Source organism: Lactuca saligna, chromosome 8 (genome assembly GCF_052625555.1).
Source record: "Lactuca saligna cultivar CGN05327 chromosome 8, ASM5262555v1, whole genome shotgun sequence".
Lineage (NCBI taxonomy): Eukaryota > Viridiplantae > Streptophyta > Magnoliopsida > Asterales > Asteraceae > Lactuca > Lactuca saligna.
The window spans coordinates 250,870,526-250,892,706 of NC_136424.1; the positions used below are offsets into that span (position 1 = coordinate 250,870,526).

Genomic DNA, 22,181 nt, shown 5'->3' on the forward strand with positions numbered 1-22,181 from the left:
TATCCCTCCAAAGGAATTAGGGTTTTTAGGTCTGGACTGGTTACGCCCCGCGTAACCTTGGGTACGCCCAGCGTACCCGAGAGTGAACGCATCTAAATGAAGCGCGCGAGTACGCGCAGCGTACTCCTTGTACGCCCAGCGTACTCGCCTAACATGCAAACCCTAAATGACAACATAACAAGGATGAAGGGTTAAATAGAAGGGTACCTGGATTCGGGCTGTAACAAGTTCTAATAATATGTCACTTGTCAATAGGAAAATAAACATATTCATTTATTAGAATAGGGAGATAAGTTTGTTTTTTTGGTTGTTTAAAAAAAGGAACCAAAAAAAAAATTATAGTTTACCAGAATTAGTAGTTTTCACCTTTTTGTTCAATTTAACCATTTAGATAACTTTTTATTAATTTTTATTTTGCCATAGACTTTAGGAGAGTCTATTTTGCCTAATTTGGCTTGGTATCTTTTTATACACTTACTTTTGTTATAATCATTTCGCTGTTGGTCTTTAAGTCAAGAAGTTGGTGATTGTCAAAAAGAAAAATACATTTTTATTCATTTAGCCATATGTAAAAATAAATTTTCCTACAAATGGAAAGATAACGAAGGAACATATAATATGAAGATTGATTTAACTAACTATTAATAAAAATGACTTTAGATGAATTGGTTTACTTTGTTTAGACTATCAGTGAACATAAAAATGACCAAGTATTAGGCTATGCGGAATCGAAAGTGCCAAGCCAAGTGCCAACCTCGCCAACTACATTGAAACACCGCCGCTTAGCTCTCGCTAGGGGGCTCGCCATTGTTGAGTCGTCATAGTCTTATTAAGGTGAAAGAAAAAGCTTGATTGGTTCCGATTGGTTGCATGTAAGTTCCAACTTTACTTTTCAGTTTGCATGAGAATAAAAAACAAAACAATTTTAATATATATATATATATATATATATATATATATATATATATATATTGTTGGAATAGTGTCTAAGGCTGCAACTATATTAGGCAAGTATTTGACCCGATTGTGCATGGTCCTTTTGGGTTGCCTTCACCATAGCAATTTGGCAGGATGATTTATTATGAGAGAATAGATATTATTAATATATTATGAGAATAATATAATGAATAATAATATTGTTATTTGATTAATATAAGTCATAGATTAATTAGTATTAATTTAGTGACTTAAAGACATTAATTAAATAAGAGGGTATAAACTGTCAATTGTTTGATAGTTGCACTTTGGGCTGTAAATCCTTAAGGGATGAGGGTTGGACGATTTCTAGGGCTAGGATAAGCCTCAAATTCGTCCAAGGCCTATCTAAGGAAAGGATTAGGATTGCTTAGAGTTTAAGTTATCCAGTTAGGGTTTAAGGGTGAAACCTAGGAGCCTTACAAGTATAAATAGACCCCTTGGGATAGGGAAATCGGCACCTCTTCTATAACAAGGAAACCCTGACCGATTTCCTCCTCTCTCCTCTCTTCTAAATCATTCTCTTTGCTAGTTGGTGTTTGTAAGCCATTAGAGGAGTGACAATTGTGACTCTAAAGCTCCAAGAACAAGAAGATCAAACAAGTGTTTCAAGGTAAGCTTCTAACTCTGGTTTTGTATTGTTCTTATACTTAATTAGCCATTAGAAGTCTTGGATTCAATGCATGTTTAATTAGAGAAACCTAGATCCAAGCATTAGGGTTTGTATGTACACATAGGAATGTTCATATGACCAAAACCCATCAGTGGTATCAGAGCCTAGATTGGTTTCTATTAAATTGTTGCTTGATTGTTTGAATCTTACCTGCAAAATTCGAATTTTGTGATTCTGAGTCATGGACTCGGCGAGTCCCATAGTGGACTCGGTGAGTTGGCCTGACTCGGCGAGTCCAGAATGGGTACTTGGCGATTCCGAGCGTCAGGAAGAGCCAAAATCGGGATTTTTTCATATTTATCTTATGGAAACTTACCTTTATCATATTAGATCAACCCAAATCCGATTTTATGATATATATGACTATATTTTTGATCTAATTGAAGATATTTATCAATTAATAAAATATTTAATTTCCTTATATGATAATTATTAATTATTTTGATTAAATTGGTAAATTGTTTTTCAAGAAATCATAAATAAATCAAATATGGATAATTATGTGATTAATTGTTAATTTAAAGTATTTGTTATTTGATCCTTCATGTTTTAAATGTTTAAAACTTGCCCTCAAGTTTTTTGAAATTTGTGTTTTGTGATTAAAAGTTTAATTTAGACAATTTAAATTTCAAACCCTAGAATTTTACAAGTTTAAAACCCAACCCTATACTAATATAATATTACAAGATTAATATCTATATATGTATAATTAAATGCTAGTCTGACCGTTAGTAGGCCTCATTCACGAAGCCTGTCTATAAGGTGGGTATAAGGTTGCGGCCTATAAAATGGCGCTTAATGGGTGTACACTCACACCAACGCTTGCTTGATCGGTGGAGGGTCGTTAGCCGAACGGGTAAGATAGGGCAACCCCATCCTCTCATTAAAAGTATAATATGAAATACAAAGAAACTACATGTTTTCTTAAAATTTCCCAATCTTAGTTACTTTAGGAAAAGTGAATTGATGCAATCCCATGAAATTACACTTTGCACCTTGCTAAGAAGTTAGTGGAGCGTGTGTGGTTTACCGGCACACTAATTGGCTCTAAGCGAAGGTGGCAAAGGGTGATTCATTGTTTATCATAGTTCGATGGAGCGTGTGTGGTTTATCGGCACATCGAATAGGTGATCGTTACAATGAAGGCACCATGTGAATTTGCATGGTAATTCATACCCGCTTTGTGATCCTCGGTATCCCAGTCACAAACAAGAGGGGTATATCGAGATTTAAACATGCCATTGAAAAGGTTCAATGAATCTCATCCAAACCTAGGAATTCTCAAAACATTTAGGACTTAAAGTTATGTTTTTCATGGTGGAGAATTAGTGAATCGTCATTCACTTACCTTCAAATTGTTTGCATATTAGATTACGACATCCCTTTTTCTAATGTGTAAATATTGTTGTTGGATATTAGCCCTAATTTTTCTTATTGGGTGATAATTAGGGATTCATATTCTAATCTATCTTTGTCCTTTCTATTTGTAGATGTCGAACGCTAACAACGTTGCTGCTAGTTCATTCATTTTGATAAGCCTTTGTCAAAAGGTCACCTTCGATGGAACGAACTTTAGCGAATGGATAAGATACTTTCGCACGATTGCTTGCAATGAGGATAAGGAGTATGTCCTCGATGAGAAGCTTGAGAAAATCAACCCTGAAATCGCTACTCCGGCCGAGATGACCGCTTTTGAAACTCACGAGCGTGATGCAACGAAGGTGCATTGCATCATGATCGCCACTATGAACTCCGAATTCCAAAAGTCCTATGAGGACATGTACCCGTACGAGATGCACCAAGACTTTTTGGAGAGATACCACCAAAACGCGAGACAAGAGCGTTATGAGATTTTCACTAACATGATTTCCGCTAAGATGGGTCATGGAGAATCTCTTACCGTGCACTTACAAAAGATGCAAAGGTATGTCGACCGTCTTCGCAAGTTAAATGTTGACTTTGGGGAAGACTTGGTGATCGACATGGTGCTTCACTCTTTGCCTCCAAGTTACAATCAATTTAGGATGACCTATCACATGAACAAAGAGGAGGTCACCTTAAGCAAATTCCAAGGTCTCTTGAGGGTCGCTGAGAGCAACTTCAAGGACAAGTCTGTTGCACCAACTCCCAATTCGCCCGCCGCTCCTGTCTTGGAAATTGGACAAGGAAAGGGAAAGAAGAGGAAGGATTCGTCTAAGAACTATCACAAGGTTAAAGCCCGAGATGGTGCCTCTTCTAGTGGGACCAAAGTTGATCCCGCTAAGCCCTGCCCCAACCTGAAGGAGGCAGAGTGCCACCACTGCCACAAGATAGGACATTGGAAAAGAAGCTGCCCAGAGTACCTGCAAGCCATCAAGGAAGGAAAGATCAAGCCATCTTTCGCAGGTATATACACAATTAAATCTAACGATTCATCTCATGATATTTCTTGGGTTCTTGATACCGGTTGTGGTTACCACATTTGTTCTAATGTGCAGGGACTAAGAAGAAATAGAGATGTGGAGCATGGAAGAATAAATCTAATCATGGGGAACAGAAGATCGTCGCCTGTGACCAAGATTGGAGTGTATTCTTTAGTGCTTAGGAATGGTTTATCTTTAGATTTAAACAATTGTTGCTATTCGCCAGAAATGGCTAGAAACATCATTTCATTTCATGGTTTGTTTAGACAAGGTTTTAGATTTTCTTTTAATAATGTGAATGGTTCTATTTTAGCTTATCTGAATGGTGTCTTTTATTTTGAAGCTTTACCATGTAATGGAATTTATGAAACTGTTATGATTGTTGATAACTTAGGAAATGATGTTTTATGCATGGATTCTTCCAATAGTATGGATAAGGCATCCTTGTGGCATTGTCGTCTTGGACATGTCAATAAGAAACGCATAGCCCAAGTCCAAAAGGATGGAGTGTTGGATTCATTCGACCTTAGGGAAGATGACACATGCGAGTCTTGTTTACTTGGAAAGATGACTAAGTCACCCTTCGTTGGTACGTGCGAAAGGGGTGAGGGTCTATTGGACCTCATACATACCGATGTGTTTGGACCTTTTAGATCTACCACGAAGGATGGAAACCGCTTTTACGTGACTTTTACCGATGACTATAGTAGATATGGGTATATCTACTTAATCAAGCAAAAGTCAGAAAACTTTTGAAAAGTTCAAAGAGTTCAAGAATGAAGTGGAGAATCAATTGGGCAGGAAAATCAAGATGCTTCGATCCGATCGAGGAGGAGAGTACCTAAGTCTTGAATTCCACGATTATCTCAAGGAGTGTGGAATAGTTTCACAATTGACGCCACCTAGGACACCGCAGTTGAATTGTGTGGCAGAAATGCATAATCAAACCTTGTTAGACATGGTTCGCTCTATGATGAGTCGTGCTTCGCTATCTATCTCTTTTTTGGGGGTATGCCTTAGAGACTGCCGCCCATATCCTTAACCAAGTCCCTACTAAGAAGGTTTCCAAAACACCTCACGAGATGTGGACGGGGAAAGCTCCTTCGTTAGCACATATCAAGGTTTGGGGTTGCAAGGCTTTCGTAAGACGAGATACTCACGACAAGCTCGAACCTCGTAGTGAGCGATGTATTTTCATCGGCTACCCACAGAAATCCTTTGGATATCTCTTCTATAGACCGAAGGACAATGTTGTCTTTGTTGCAAGGAGAGGAGTTTTCCAAGAGTGAGAACTCATAGGCCAAGGAGACAGTGGGAGGTAAATCGAGCTTGAAGAGATTCAAGATCGATAGATGAAGGAACCTCTACCACAGGCGCTCAACCCGAGGAGGAAACTCCGGTTGAACCGATTGACGTATCATTACCTCTTAGACGTTTCGAAAGAGTTAGAGTTCAAACCCAGTTGTATGGTTTTCATATTACTACCGAAGGGGAAACATATATTATTGATAGTACACTAATAAACCTTGATGAACCTAATAGCTATAAGGAAGCCATGGCAGGCCCGGAGTCTGAAAAATGGAAAGAGGCAATGGATAGCGAGATCCAATCCATGTATGATAACCAAGTTTGAAATTTGGTTGATAATGTGCCCGGACGTAAGACCGTTGGGTGCAAATGGATCTTCAAGAAGAAGACCGACATGGATGGAAAAGTGCACACGTATAAGGCGCGATTGGTTGCGAAAGGCTTTACTCAAACTCCCGGAGTTGACTATGATGAGACCTTCTCACCAGTTGCGAAGATAAAGTCTATTAGAGTGATGCTAGCTATTGCCGCATTTCATGATTATGAGATTTGGCAAATGGATGTCAAGACCACTTTCCTTAACGGGAAGTTGGCTGAGGATGTCTACATGGCTTAGCTAGAGGGGTTTGTGGATCCGAAGCATCCGAATAGAGTGTGTAAGCTTGAGAAGTCCATTTATGGACTTAAGCAAGCGTCTCACAGATGGAATCTTTGCTTTGATGAGAAAGTCAAAGAGTTTGGATTTGTACGAAGCGAAGATGAATCATGTGTATATGTCAAAGCCAGTGGGAGTATAGTAAGCTTCCTTGTTCTATATGTCAATGACATATTACTCATAGGAAACGACATCCCGACTCTGCAGGAGGTTAAGTCCTGGCTCGGGAAGTGCTTCTCTATGAAGGACCTCGGAGAGGCTTCCTATATTTTAGGAATAAGGATAGTAAGAGAAAGAAGTAAGAGACTAATAGGACTTAGTCAGAACACTTACTTAGAGAAGGTACTAAAACGTTTTAGTATGGAAAACTCGAAGAAGGGAGAATTACCGATACAAAGTAATGCCAAGTTGAGTAAGACTCAAAGTCCGAGTACCGAAGCTGAGATAGCTGAAATGAGCCAAGTTCCATATGCTTCCGCAGTTGGCTCAATCATGTACGCTATGACTTGTACTCGCCCTGATGTAGCCTTTGCTTTGAGCATGGTTAGTAGATATCAAGGGAACCCTGGCAGAGCCCATTGGATTGCGGTGAAGAATACCCTTAAGTACCTCCGGAGGACGAAGGAATGGTTCTTAGTCCTCTGAGGGAGTGATGACTTGAAGGTGGGAGGATATAGTGACGCCAGCTTTCAAACCGATAGGGACAACTACCGTTCGCAGTCAGGCTGGGTCTTTACCCTAAATGGAGGAGCAGTGACTTGGAAAAGTTCCAAGCAGGAAACCGTAGTTGATTCAACGTGCGAATCAGAGTACATTGCAGCGAGCGAAGCGTCGAAGGAGGCAATATGGCTGAAGAACTTTATTGGTGATCTTGGAGTTGTACCTGCCATAAAGGAGCCTATGGAGATTTTCTGTGATAATGAAGGAGCGGTTGGCTTGACCAAGGAACCGAGAGATCATGGTAGATCACGACATATCGACATAAAATATCACTTTATTAGACATCGTATAGAAGAAGGACAACTCATAGTGAAGAGGATATCATCAGAAGATAACCTAGCAGATCCGCTTACGAAGGGACTGAGTAGGGTTAAGCACTTGCAGCATGCTAGGAGTATTGGGCTGAAGGATGATATTGGCATAGATTAGATAGTATTAGAAACGTGTAATAAATAAATGTAATTAACATGTGATGATTAAATAAAGGAGTTTTATTTATAAGTAATGTTACTATCTTATGTTAATTGTTTAACTATTGTTTCACTTTGCATGTTTTCACTTCCAGAATAATTGAGTTTATTAAGAATAATCGAATTATTCAAATTGTCCATAATCGTTCATATGTCGGAAGTAGATATGAATGAAGATTGTCATGAATAGGTGTGTAGATTATCTAAATGGTATTAGACATAGCAAAAGATTGTTGTAACATTCATGAGTGCTTATGAACTAGTTTTGAGCATTGGAACAAACCCGCGCTTGCTGGAATCACCTTATGGAATGTGATAGAAAAGGGTGATCGCAAGATGATCATATCATATAGTCTTAAAACCTAGATATATGGTTTGTTATTTGTTAATTGATTGTACATTGATAATGCGAAAACGCATTGGTAACTCGATGTTATAAAATGCATTGTTGTGTATAGTTGATTAATGAATAATTAAATGCATATAAGTCGAAGTTTATCTGTAACTTTTATCCTAAGAAGGAAAAAGCGATATCTCGGCCGCTCGATGATTTGATTTGACTTATGTACCGGGCCCGGTCAGAACTGAATTGATGTGTTCGATTAAGTTATATGTCAAATAAATCGGAGATCGAGAAACCAAATGCTAGACTAATTATTCCATAAAATTGTCAGCATGATTTCTAACAGAGGACTGTACGATCCCTTATCTAAAGGACAAGATTGATTAGATTAGAGTTTGCCAGCATCTTTGAGAGCTATGATTGCGAATCGGATTGTACTTGTGCATATAGTTACTATACATATCCAAGTGGGAGACTGTTGGAATATTGTCTAAGGCTGCAACTATATTAGGCAAGTATTTGACCCGATTGTGCATGGTCCTTTTGGGTTGCCTTCACCATAGCAACTTGGCAGGATGATTTATTATGAGAGAATAGATATTATTAATATATTATGAGAATAATATAATGAATAATAATATTTTTATTTGATTAATACAAGTCATAGATTAATTAGTATTAGTTTAGTGACTTAAAGACATTAATTAAATAAGAGGGTATAAACTGTCAATTGTTTGATAGTTACACTTTGGGCTGTAAATCCTTAAGGGATGAGGGTTGGACGATTTCTAGGGCTAGGATAAGCCTCAAATTTGTCCAAGGCCTATCTAAAGAAAGGATTAGGATTGCTTAGAGTTTAAGTTATCCAATTAAGGTTTAAGGGTGAAACCCTAGGAGCCTTACAAGTATAAATAGACCCCTTGGGATAGGGGAATCGGCACCTCAGCAAGGAAACCCTGACCGATTTCGTACTCTCTCCTCTCTCCTAAATCATTCTCTTTTCTAGTTGGTGTTTGTAAGCCATTAGAGGAGTGATAATTGTGACTCTAAAGCTCCAAGAACAAGAAGATCAAACAAGTGTTTCAAGGTAAGCTTCTAACTCTGGTTTTGTATTGTTCTTATACCTAATTAGCCATTAGAAGTCTTGGATTCAATGCATGTTTAATTAGAGAAACCTAGATCCAAGCATTAGGGTTTGTATGTGCACATAGGAATGTTCATATGACCAAAACCCATCATATATATACTCAACTAATATAAGTCAAACACACTCTCACCAATTTACACACAAAAAATCATATCTCTCACAAACATTCTCTTTCAATTCACCAAAGAATCATGTCTTCATCTCAAACAAAGAAAAACCTAGGAACCAACAAAAAAATCTTTAAACCTTCCATCACTACACCTTCCAACTCCAAGCACTCAATCAACAAACCTTCCATCACCACCATGTTATCGACCATCATTTGATCCACCAATTCAGTCTCCTTCTAACTTCTAGTTTCCTACAATGGCTCCGCAAATGTTTCCATTTAATCATTTTTCTTCTCAACCAATGGGATTTTACCACAACCAATCTCAACTAACACCTCGTCCGGATATGGATCTTGATCCGTTTGAATTGGTTAAAGAAACTCAATTCTTTTCTCAACCCCAACAGCAAACTGACTTTCAAACTCAACCACGCCACCTACTCGACGAGTCATCCGATTCTTCTGATGAAGCCCCCGTTGCATATCTAGTTCAAGCATTTTTTCAAGAGCCCGAAGTGGAACAACACGCACAAAAAAGGAAAAATGGAGGGCTAAAAGTAGAGGGTGGATGGATGATGAAGAAAGGGCACTAGCTCAATCATGGCTAGATGTGTCGGAGGACCTGATCCACGGGATTGACCAAGACTCAACAACCTTTAAAAAAAAGTTTGGAATAACTTTTGCAACCGCATGAATAAGAAGGACCGCAACCCCGATACACTTTACTCGAAGTGGAGTGAAAGACCCCAACTTTCGTTTTTTGTTTGAAAGACCCAAACTTTCATATTTCACATTATCATTACTCCAAAACATACTATTTGCATATTCATAAAAGCAATATATTACATTGATATAAAGGATTTACAAAACTATTGGATACAAACCTTCTATTACAAAGTGTTATATATATATATATATATTACATAACTACCCAGGATATTGTAATTTATACAAAACTAAAAAGTAGTACATAAGTACTATTACAAACTATTCTACATCTTACAATAGTATGTAAACATACTATTTATTTATCACCTGCAATTGTTAAACATTGATAAGGTAAGCGGTGACGCTTAGTGAGTTCAAAAATAGATACAATATAATGTTATGCCATATATATATACTTCAATGTGGCAAAGTAAAGAGGAACAACAAGATGTATGTGAGATCATGTGACAAGCGTTCATATCAATCAAAGACATTATTCAAAGATATTCTTTTCAATTCTTGATATACATCAATAAAGCTTTGGCCCAAATGGCATAGATGACATGCAATTTCTGATTAACATCTTGTTAGATTTCAGGCTTTAAGTCCTGTCTAACCATTTTCCAATGCCATAGAATAGAAGTCATTCTCTTACGGAGACATGCTCTACATGGCCAGAGGCTACGTACCAGTACCAATGTGAATCTAAGTCCTTTCACTGATCACATGGTCAAAGGTATTACAATTGCTATAAACATAGCGAATAACACGAGAAAATAACTCAGAATGATAATACTGAAAAGCACATAGCACATATAACACATAACATACAATTGTTCCTATATATTGAACTCACCTTATGTTAACCGGGGGTTAAAATAGTAATTTGGATAGCACTTCGGCTTTAAATATGCCTTTCAATGTTGAAAACCGGGAGCTTAATTGAAAACCGGGCTCTGCGAAGGTAGGGCTTCAAAACCGAAAAGATAAAATTTCTGGGCTTCTCGGGGGTCTCGGAACGTGTTTCGGGTGCTAAAATTGATTTCGAGGCTCTGGGAAAGTTAATATGAAGAAAATATGGAAAGAGGGGCTAAAAGTGGCAAATTTTCAAAGTTAGTTGGAAGAGTTCGCAGCTCCCTTTATATAGGGCCGAGGTTCGGAAGTCAGCTAAGAAGCGAAGCTCGGTGGCAGCAGCGGAGCGAAGCATGTGGCGCGAGAGGGGAGGCTCCGATGCGAGGTTCGGCTGCGAGGCTGGTAGGCGAGGCGTGTCTCGCTCCTGCTGGACCTTGGCTTCGGCGAATCAGGGAAGAACACGTGTCGGAAGCAAGCAGCGAAGCAACTCGCTGGCGAAGCGCACGTCGGATCCGGATTTGCTCGCACCTCGGTGCACTCAGCTCGCGACACGTGAATCTTCTCGGTTCGGCCACGTCTCCGGTGACAATGCTGCTTCGTGCGAGTGACGTGTCCGGGCACTATTCGTGCGAAATTTTTTGATTTTTGTGCCCCAAACTTCTGAAATCCATAACTTTCGCATACCAGCTCCGTTTTTGACGTTCTTTATATGCACGCGTAGCTAAAATTTCGCTCTACAACTTTCATTTAGACTTTGTCGGCTAATTTTGAATTTAATTTTAATATTATTATTTTTAACAGACCGGGACAGGAAAATCTGTTAAAAATTCATAACTTCATCCGACATCCGTTTTCTTCAGACTTTTTACCGTTGTACTACATATGACGAGACCTTCGATTCTTGTTTAGGATGTATCGGTAAAATATCGCTCGATCTAAAATTCGAGTTTTTAGCTATCTACTGCTAAGTTGAAACTTGTAAAAATCATAACTTCCTCATATGAAGTCAGATTTTGGCGTTCTTTTTATCGAATTTCTCGGTTTAACGAATACTACGACTTTCATTTAAATTACTAAAGCTAAAAGGTAGTTTATCAAAAACTCACTTTTTACGTCATTCGGCGCCGTGCCGATTTTGTCACGGATCTTCGGTTGGTCATAACTTCTTCGTTATAACTCGGATTTTGACGAGGTTTTCGCCTACAATTTTCTAATGAGATTCTCTACAACATCAAATAATAAAATTTTACTTATTTAAAATTTCATATTTTCGCTAAATTTCACTATTTGGCTTTTAATTGGAATCTCATAAGAATTCCAATATTTTCTAAGTGATTCTAAACATAGTTTTACTTCATTTCTAGTAAAAACCATCTGTTAGAACTCAACACTCAATTTTACATAATATTTCACAATTTTATTCATTACAAAACACGATTTTAAAACATGTATGTTACAAATACCTCCTCCTTTTTAAGGATTTCGTCCCCGAAATTACATCGATTAAAATAAATGGGGATATTTTGCTTTTATCTCATTCTTATTCTCCCAAGTATAGTTTGGGCCACGATGGTGTTTCCACTTGACAAGCACTAATTCTACTACTTTATTGCGTAGCTTAGTTGTTCTTTCATTCACGATTTCTTCAGGCTCTTCTACATATCTTAACTTATTATCCAATTTCACTTCGGATAATGGAACTGTCTCATCGTAGATGCTCATGCATTTGTGCAGATAACTTACATGAAATACATCATGAATACCCGCCAAATCTTTAGGCAATTCTAAGCGATAAGCTTGCTTTCCGATTCTCTGGATGATTTGGAAAGGACCAACAAATCTAGGACTCAACTTTCCTTTCTTCCCAAATCGCATAAGGCCTTTCCATGGGGATACCTTCAGCATCACGAAATCACCCACTTGAAATTCTATAGGTCGTCTTCTCTTTTCCGTATAGGACTTCTGTTGATCATGGGTCGCTTTCATTCTTTCTCGTACGATTTGAATCTTGTCGGTGGTGTCTTGAATCATTTCAGGGCCTCCAAGGATCTTCTATCCTACATCACGCCAACATAACGGCGTACGGCATTTGCGACCATATAATGCTTCATATGGTGGCATTTTGATTGAAGTGTGGTAACTGTTATTATACGAAAATTCGACAAGTGGTAAGTATTTATCCCAGTTACCACCGAACTCCAAAACACATGCACGAAGCATATCTTCTACTGTCTGGATTGTTCTCTATGTCTGACCATCTGTCTGAGGATGATAAGCGGTACTGAGAGTAACTTGAGATCCCAATTCGCATTGCATACTCGCCCAATAGTGAGAAGTGAAGCGAGTATCGCGATCGGAAATGATCTTTAGTGGCACACCATGTCTTGCAACAATTTCATCCAAGTATACCTGTGCGTATTTCTCCATTGGAGCCGTTTCACGCATGGAGAGAAAATGTGGACTCTTAGTCAGACGGTCGACGATTACCCAAATGCTATCATTCTGTCTAGCAGTCTTTGGCAATTTGGTAATAAAATCCATGGACAGCTCTTCCCACTTCCATACAGGAACACTAAGGCTTTCTGGAGTTCCATAAGGCTTTTGGTGTTCTGTTTTGACTTGTAAGCATACTAAGCATTCCTGTACATATCTTCCAATGTCTTTCTTTAATCCAGGCCACCAATAATCAGCTCTTACATCATAGTACATTTTACTTGTACCAAGATGTATTGATAGTTTAGATTTATGAGCTTCATATAAAATCTTCTGTCTTAATCCACCAATCTTTGGAATCCATAGCCGATTCTTAAATACTTTTAATCCTTGTGGATCATCAAGTAAAACATCGGCATAATGTACCATTCCTTCCTTCTTTACATTTTCTGGCTTTAAGGCTTCAACTTGCCACTTCTGTAGTTCATCAAGAATGGTGAACTTCACCGTAGTGTGAGTAATAGTATAACAGATACTATTACGATAAACTTTCATGCTAAGTGCATTTGCAACCACATTAGCCTTTCCAGGATGGTACATGATTTCACAATCATAGTCTTTGATCAGCTCCATGGCTCTTTGTTGTCTCATATTCAGAGTTTGCTGATTGAATATATACTATTGGCATTTTGTACCAAAAAGGTAATGTCTCCAAAGTTTTAGGGCAAATACTACTGCAGCGAGTTCAAGATCATGGGTGGGATAATTCTTTTCATAATTTTTCAGTTGTCTTGAGGCATAGGCTATCACTTTACCACGCTGCATCAACACACAACTGAGTCCCAATCTTGAAGCATCGCTATATACGGAGAAATCATCATCACCTTCTGGGAGTGATAAGATGGGAGCATGAGTCAAAAGATCTTTTAGAGTTGAGAAAGCTTTTTCTTGATCTTCACCCCATTCGAACTTCACTTCCTTCCGTGTAAGGCTTGTGAGGGGTACGACTATACGAGAAAAGTCTTTAATGAATCTCCGGTAATATCCTGCGAGACCTAAAAAACTTCGAATTTCGGAAGCATTATGGGGCACTTCCCAATTTTGAATGACTTCGATTTTGATGGGATCTACAGATACACCGTTACTAGAAATAATATGGGCGAGAAATTGAACTTGACGGAGCCAAAATTCACATTTCGAGAATTTAGCATAAAGTTTCTCCTTTCGAAGAAGTTCTAAGATTTCACGAATATGAACGACATGATCGGCTTCATATTTGGAATAGATTAGAATATCGTCAATGAATACGATGACAGACTTATCGAGCATTGGGCAACACACTCGATTCATCATATCCATGAATACAGCAGGAGCATTTGTCAAACCGAATGGCATGACAAGGAATTCGAAATGCCCATAACGAGTACGGAAAGCAGTCTTCAGTACATCTTGCTCTTGTACTTTCAACTGATGATAGCCAGATCTCAAATCAATTTTTGATAAATAGCTAACACCCTGAAGTTGATCGAATAAATCATCAATGCGAGGTAGTGGGTACTTGTTCTTGATAGTCACTTTATTCAGCTCACGATAATCAATGCACATTCGCATCGATCCGTCCTTCTTCTTGACAAACAATACTGGAGCACCCCAGGGAGAGGTACTCGGTCAAATAAAGCCTTTGTCAAGTAATTCCTGCAGTTAGATCATCATTTCTTTCATCTCGGTTGGTGCAAGACGATAAGGAGTCTTTGTGATTGGAGCAGCACCGAGCACAAGGTCAATTCGAAATTCTACTTGTCTGTCCGGAGGAAGTCCAGGCAGATCATCGGGGAAAACATCGGGATATTCGTTAACAATGGGAATATCATTTACAGTTTTATTCTCCTTTCTTGAGATGTCAACTGTATAGGCCAAATAGATAGGACAACCTTTCAATATGAATTTACGAGCTTTGAGGAAAGAGATTATTTTTAAGATTCTTTGTTCACCGTAGACATGAATAGGATCTTCCCCTTCAATAGAAATGCGTACCATCTTTTCGTAACACAAGAGTTTTGCATGGTTCTTTGACAACCAATCCATGCCGAGAATAATATCGAAATTGGGCAAGGAGATAGGGATTAGGTTAGCAAGAAAATTATAGCCTTCAATTTCTATAACACAATCCCTATAGATTTTATCAGCAAGTAATGATATACTTCCTACAGTATCTACGTGAAATGGTTGCGCGAGTGCATAGAAAAAAGTTTGAAAAGAATGCGCAAATTCATAAGATACGAAAGAATCTGAGGCACCAGAATCAAATAAGATGTGAGCAGGTCTAGAATTGACAAGAAATGTACCCATCACGACATTTGGGTCCTCACGTGCTTCCTCTGCGGTAATCTGGAATGCACGACCCTTAGCTTTTAGCACCTCTTCTTTTTAGCTGGAGTATTCTTCGGTTGTTGGACAGGGACTTGACTTCTTGCTGGTTGTTGAACAGAAGCTTGACTTCCCATCACTTGGTTGGTAAGAGTAGGGCAAAAACACTTCTTGTGGCCAGTAATACCACATGCATAACATGTCACATCCTTCCTTGGGCAAGCTGGCTTGATATGACCTGTTTCTCCACACCCATAACAGACAATGAATTCCTTGTCTATTTTGCATTGACCCAGATGATTCCTTCCACAAACGCGATATGACGGTGATTGAATAGAAAAAGATTGTGACCTACCACGGCCACGAAAAGCACTCTGAGATTGTGCTTGCTTGCTAGGATCAGTTCGAATAGATTAAGCTGGTGGAATAGTGGAAGCAGGAGTAGTTCTTTCAGTACGTGGATGCTTTGGAATAGTAAGAGTGGCACCACGTATTTCTAAGTCATGCTCACGCCTTCGAGCATACTCAACGGCTTTATCGAATGAAAGAACATCCCGGTTGACAACGAAATCATGGATTTCGTGTCGTAGTCCCTCCATGAATAACTGAATTTTCTCGTCTTCAGTTGGAATATACTTCGTAGCAAACCTTGCTCTTTGATTAAATTGAGTTTCATACTCATTCACAGTCATTCCTCCTTGTTTAAGCTCGAGGAATTCCTTCTCCAATCTTCTCCTCATATCTAGAGGACAATACTTCTCTAGCACACGAGTTTTGAACAACTCCCAGGATAAGTTTTCCTGGTCACATCCATCGAGAGCTTCATATGTTGCTTCCCACCAGACTAAAGCTTCTCCAATGAGCATTGCAGAAGCATAAATAGCCTTGTCTTCATCACCCACATGAGAAACACAAAATACTTTCTCGGTGTTCTGAATCCAAGTTAGAACAATTATAGGATTAAGGACACCAGAAAACTCGGTAGCACCACTACTCTCGAAATCTTTGAACGAGGGACGCTTCACCTTTCCGCTTGAAGATTCTCCAGTGGCTTTCTCTTTTCCTTTATCATCATTCTTTTTGTGTTCTTCGAGAGTTTGTCGAATAACCCCGATAAGTTTACCTAGAAGTCGCTCCTCACGAGGAGATACTGGAGTATTCACTTCCTCGGGTTGAGGATCTCCACCAACATCAGGGGTATGGCTACTTACTTATTCAGCTATTGATCTGAAATACGGAGTAAGATTGTATTTTAGAATATTAGGGTTTACTATTACCTAATACTTTTACTTATATATTTCCTATGGTTTGTCTCCATATACTTACAGTGATTAAGTTCATATATTGAACTTCCTATAGTTTAAGTCTAAATACCAATCCGTGGAATTTAGTTCGCTTAAACTACTGCTCTGATACCATGGTTGAAAGACCCCAACTTTCGTATTTTTTTTTGAAAGACCCAAACTTTCATATTGCACATTATCATTACTCCAAAACATGCTATTTGCATATTCATTAAAGGAATATTTTACATTGATATAAAGGATTTACAAAACTATTGGATACAAACCTTCTATTACAAAGTGTTATATATATATATATATATATATATATATATATATATATATATATATATATATATATATATATATATATATATATATTACATAACTACCCAAGATATTGTAATTTATACAAAACTAAAAAGTAGTACATAAGTACTATTACAAACTATTCTACATCTTACAATAGTATGTAAACATACTATTTATTTATCACCTGCAATTGTTAAACATTGATAGGGTAAGCGGTGACGCTTAGTGAGTTCAAAAATAGATACAATATAATGTTATGCCATATATATATACTTCAATGTAGCAAAGTAAAGAGGAACAACAAGATGTATGTGAGATCATGTGACAAGCGTTCATATCAATCAAAGATATTATTCAAAGATATTCTTTTCAATTCTTGATATACATCAATAAAGCTTTGGCCCAAATGGCATAGATGACATGCAATTTCTGATTAACATCTTGTTAGATTTCAGGCTTATAGTCCTGTCTAACCATTTGCCAATGCCATAGAATAGAAGTCATTCTCTTATGGAGACATGCTCTACATGGCCAGAGGCTACGTACCAGTACCAATGTGAATCTAAGTCCTTTCACTGATCACATGGTCAAAGGTATTACAATTGTTATAAACATAGCGAATAACACGAGAAAATAACTCAGAATGATAATACTGAAAAGCACATAGCACATATAACACATAACATACAATTGTTCCTATATATTGAACTCACCTTATGTTAACCGGGGGTTAAAATAGTAATTTGGATAGCACTTCGGCTTTAAATATGCCTTTCAATGTTGAAAACCGGGAGCTTAATTGAAAACCGGGCTCTGCGAAGGTAGGGCTTCAAAACCGAAAAGATAAAATTTCTGGGCTTCTCGGGGGTCTCGGAACATGTTTCGGGTGCTAAAATTGATTTCGAGGCTCCGGGAAAGTTAATATGAAGAAAATATGGAAAGAGGGGCTAAAAGTGGCAAATTTTCAAAGTTAGTCGGAAGAGTTCGCAGGTCCCTTTATATAGGGCCGAGGTTCGGAAGTCGGATAAGAAGCGAAGCTCGGTGGCAACAGCGGAGTGAAGCAGGTGGCGCGAGAGGGGAGGCTCGGATGCGAGGTTCGGCTGCGAGGCTAGTAGGCGAGGCGTATCTCGCTCCTGCTGGACCTCGACTTCGAAGAATCAGGGAAGAACGCGCGTCGGAAGCAAGCAGCGAAGCAGCTCGGTGGCGAAGTGCACGTCGGATCTGGATTGGCTCGCACCTCGGTCCACTCAGCTCGCGACACGTGAATCTTCTCGGTTCGGCCACGTCTCCGGTGACAATGCTGCTTTGTGCGAGTGACGTGTCCGGGTACTATTCATGCAAAATTTTTTGATTTTTGTGCCCCGAATTTCTAAAATCCATAACTTTCGCATAGCTCCGTTTTTGATGTTCTTTATATGCACGCGTAGCTAAAATTTCGCTTTACAACTTTCATTTAGACTTTGCCGGCAAATTTTGACTTTAATTTTAATATTATTATTTTAACAGACGGGGATAGGAAAATTTGTTAAAAATTCATAACTTCTTCATCCGACATCCGTTTTCGTCAGACTTTTTACCGTTGTACTACATATGACGAGACCTTCGATTCTTGTTTACGATGTATCGGTAAAATATTGCTCGATCTAAAATTCGAGTTTTTAGCTGTCTACTACTAAGTTGAAACTTGTAAAAATCATAACTTCCTCATACGAAGTCAGATTTTGGCGTTCTTTTTATCGAATTTCTCGGTTTAACGAATAGTACGACTTTAATTTAGATTAATAAAGCTAAAAAGTAGTTTATCAAAAACGCACTTTTTACGTCATTCGGCGTCGTACCGGTTTTGTCGCGGATCTTCGGTTGGTCATAACTTCTTTGTTATAACTCGAATTTTGACTAGGTTTTCGCCTACAATTTTCTAACGAGATTCTCTACAACATCAAATAATAAAACTTTACTTATTTAAAATTTCATATTTTCGCTAAATTTCACTATTTGGCTTTTAATTGGAATCTCATAAGACTTCCAATATTTTCTAAGTGATTCTAAACATAGTTTTACTTCATTTCTAGTAAAAACCATCTGTTAGAACTCAACACTTAATTTTACATAATATTTCACAATTTTATTCATTACAAAACACGATTTTAAAACGTGTATGTTACATGGAGGAACACAAGCCGAGTCGCAATGGAGTTTAACGGCATATACATGAACGCGATAAAAAAAATACCCATAGAGGTGCAACTGAGGTGGATGTCATGGCTAAGGTGCGAAAGATTTACAAGGCCAAAGTCGGAAAACCTTTTGTCTATGAATCGTTTTGGGAAGTTGTGAAGGGCAATAAAAAATGGCTAAATCTATAAAGTCGAGACGATTATGCGGGGATATCTAAACGAAGCAAAACTTCGGAGTCCATCCACAGTTAATCTTCTGATGCACATATTGGGGGGATTGACCTCAACAACGATTGTGCTTATGAAGTTCCAACTCGTCCTATGGGACGAGACAAAGCAAAAAGAAAGTTGAAAGGAGTACAAAATTCGTCGATTGAAGCGGAGGAGATACTAAACACAATGAAAGGGTTAGACGATAAGCTTGAGGGTTTTTTGGAAGTGGGAAAGTTAAGAGAAATAAACTGTCCTAGAAAGGCAAAGAATCATGCATTAGAACTTTACTTTAAACCCATAGAAGATCAATTGACAAGGAGGAACGTCGGGTTATTAACAAAGCCAAGCGGGATCTCGCTAAAGACTACAACTGGGATTAGTTGTAGTTTTTTTTAGTCGTGTGTTTCGTCTACTATTATTAATCCGTAGTTTTTTAAGTCGTATGTTCCGTCTACTATTATTAAGTGGTAGTTTTTTAAGTCTTATGTTTCGTCGACTATTAATGTAATTTTTTTTTTTTAAATTTTAGGAGTTTGAAACATTTTTTATTTAATATATATATATATATATATATATATATATATATATATATATATATATATATATATATATATATATAAGGTAAAGGTAAATGAATTATATATATAAAGTTTTGTCTTCATATACATAAAAAATATATATGGAATCATGTATACAAAAAGGTAAATGAATTATATATGTAGACAAATTTATGCAGAGAATCGTGTATATATGCAGACAAATTTATGCATGGAATCTATGCCATTTTGTCTTCGTATATATGTAATTTATGCAAGGAATCTGTGCCACTTTTTCTTTATATGTATGGAATTTATGCGTGAATCTATGTCACTTTGTCTTCAAATCAAAGAATCATTTGATATATATATATATATATATATATATATATATATATATATATATATATATATATATATATATATATATATATATATATATATATATATATAAAAGACATTAACTCCAGGCAGTAGCAAAACACCACATCTTCAAATCAAAGAATCACTTCAATGTCGTCTTCGTCATCTCCAGCGGACGATGTTCTTGATAATGTAGTGCAGGCGGTCGTTTCCATACATAATATGCTACAACAACGTCTTAACAACATTGGATCAAGCAACAATAAACGTAAATGAAGAAGATATATTCAAAGACAGCATGAAGCCGCCCACCAACGTCTCATGCAAGATTATTTTTACGAGAATGCTCTCTTTGAAGGATATTTCTCCGTAGACGGTTCCGGATGCATAAAGATTTGTTTATGCGTATTGTAGAAGGTGTGACTTCAGTGTCTGAGTATATGCAACAACACGCAGATACAAGAGGTACATAAGGATTTGATCCAATTCAAAAATGTACTGCTATATTTCGTATGTTAGCATATGGCACTCCCTGATGCACTAGACAAGAGTTTTAGCATGTCTGCACGTACTACCCGAGATAGTCTTCATGAATTTTGCATAGTTGTCATGTCTTTGTATGGTCCACGATATTTGTGGTGGCCTACTGCTTGTGACATACAACAATTGTATGCTCATCATGGAAATATCCATGGTTTTTCTAGGACGTTAGGAAGTTTAGATTGCATGAACTGGAGATGGAATGTGTGTCCTAATGCATATCAAGGACAATACACAAAAGGAAATTATCATTATCCCACAGTCGTACTTGAAGCTGTAGCGTCACAAGATTTGTGGATCTGGCATGCCTTTTTCGGTAGAGCCGGTTTGCTTAATGACGTTGATATTCTCAATAATTCACCAATATTCAACAAGGTGTATGACGGTACTGCCCCAGATTCGTCATTTGTATTGCGAGGAACAGAATACAAATTTGGGTACTATCTTGTGGATGGGATCTATCCTGACCTTTCTGTTTTCGTTAAAAGTTTGTAATGTCCGGATGACCCTCAGAGAGCCAAATTTAAGAGAGTTCCAGAAAAAGCAAGAAAAGATATTGAACAAGCGTTTGGAGCACTTAAAAAGCGTTGGAAGATAGTTGCAAAACCATCCATTTTTCGTGATATTTCTAATATGACATAGGTGATGTATACACGTATCATATTGCATAATATGATATTAGAACATGAAGAAAACGTGATATGTGAGTACGACGAGAATGAAGTCATCCCGGAGACATAGCCACTAGAATATGGTGGTCAATAATGGATGCAAAGATTGAGGATAATTTGGAGTGCAGTAATCCATACCGATCTTCGCCACCATTTGACCGATCATCTTTGGACGATGGACAATCTTGATCTATATATGCCACCAGAAGACGAATTGGAAGACCAGTATTCGGAGGAAGACACGTTGCTGTAGTGTGTGGTTTTTTCTATGAAGTGAGTTTTAATAATGAAGTGTGTCTTTTAATGTATTAAATCATGTTTTAATAATGAAGTGGGGTTTTTGTGTATTAAATAAAAATTATTTGTTTATTAATTTACATAAAATAAATAGAAAAAATATATTTTGTAAAATATAGTATTTAAATTAAATTAGAAAAAAGAAAATACAAAAAATTGAGTGCTGAGAGTGTTACCACTCCTTACAAAATATTAAGTGTAAGTGTTAAACAAAGAAAAATGATGTGGCATTAAAAATACTTATGTGGCAAGGTGTCAAGAGCGTCACTACTCCTCTTAGTCTTATAGTTAACATAAATATTAACGCAAAGTTATGACGTGTACCTGAAGCATTATCACTTAGAGTCCGAACTTTCTTCTCCGAGTCAGTCATATACTCGTTGTAATAACTTCTTTGGCAAATGGTACAGGATTGAAATTTAAATAAGAAAGAAAATTAAAAAAAAAATCCTTGGCAACAGATTACTGAAAATAATTATATTTTGATCTTAGTAGCAAACGCCTTCTTGATATAATATTTGTAAGAGCATGTCATGTGAATTTAATAATAAACATATTGGTTACATACGACACTTGGAAATATTAATATAACATTATGAATAGCTAATTTATATGATTAGCTAATTT

The 22,181-nt window shown here is 37.5% G+C and overlaps 1 protein-coding gene across 1 annotated transcript; it reads left to right on the forward strand.

Moving 5' to 3' along the window:
- The first annotated feature begins 20,568 nt into the window (after nt 1-20,568).
- LOC145010596 (uncharacterized) lies at nt 20,569-21,081 on the forward strand. The gene has a single exon (XM_078969119.1). It carries the CDS (start codon nt 20,569-20,571, stop codon nt 21,079-21,081), a length of 513 nt encoding a protein of 170 aa, XP_078825245.1.
- The last annotated feature ends 1,100 nt before the right edge of the window (nt 21,082-22,181 follow it).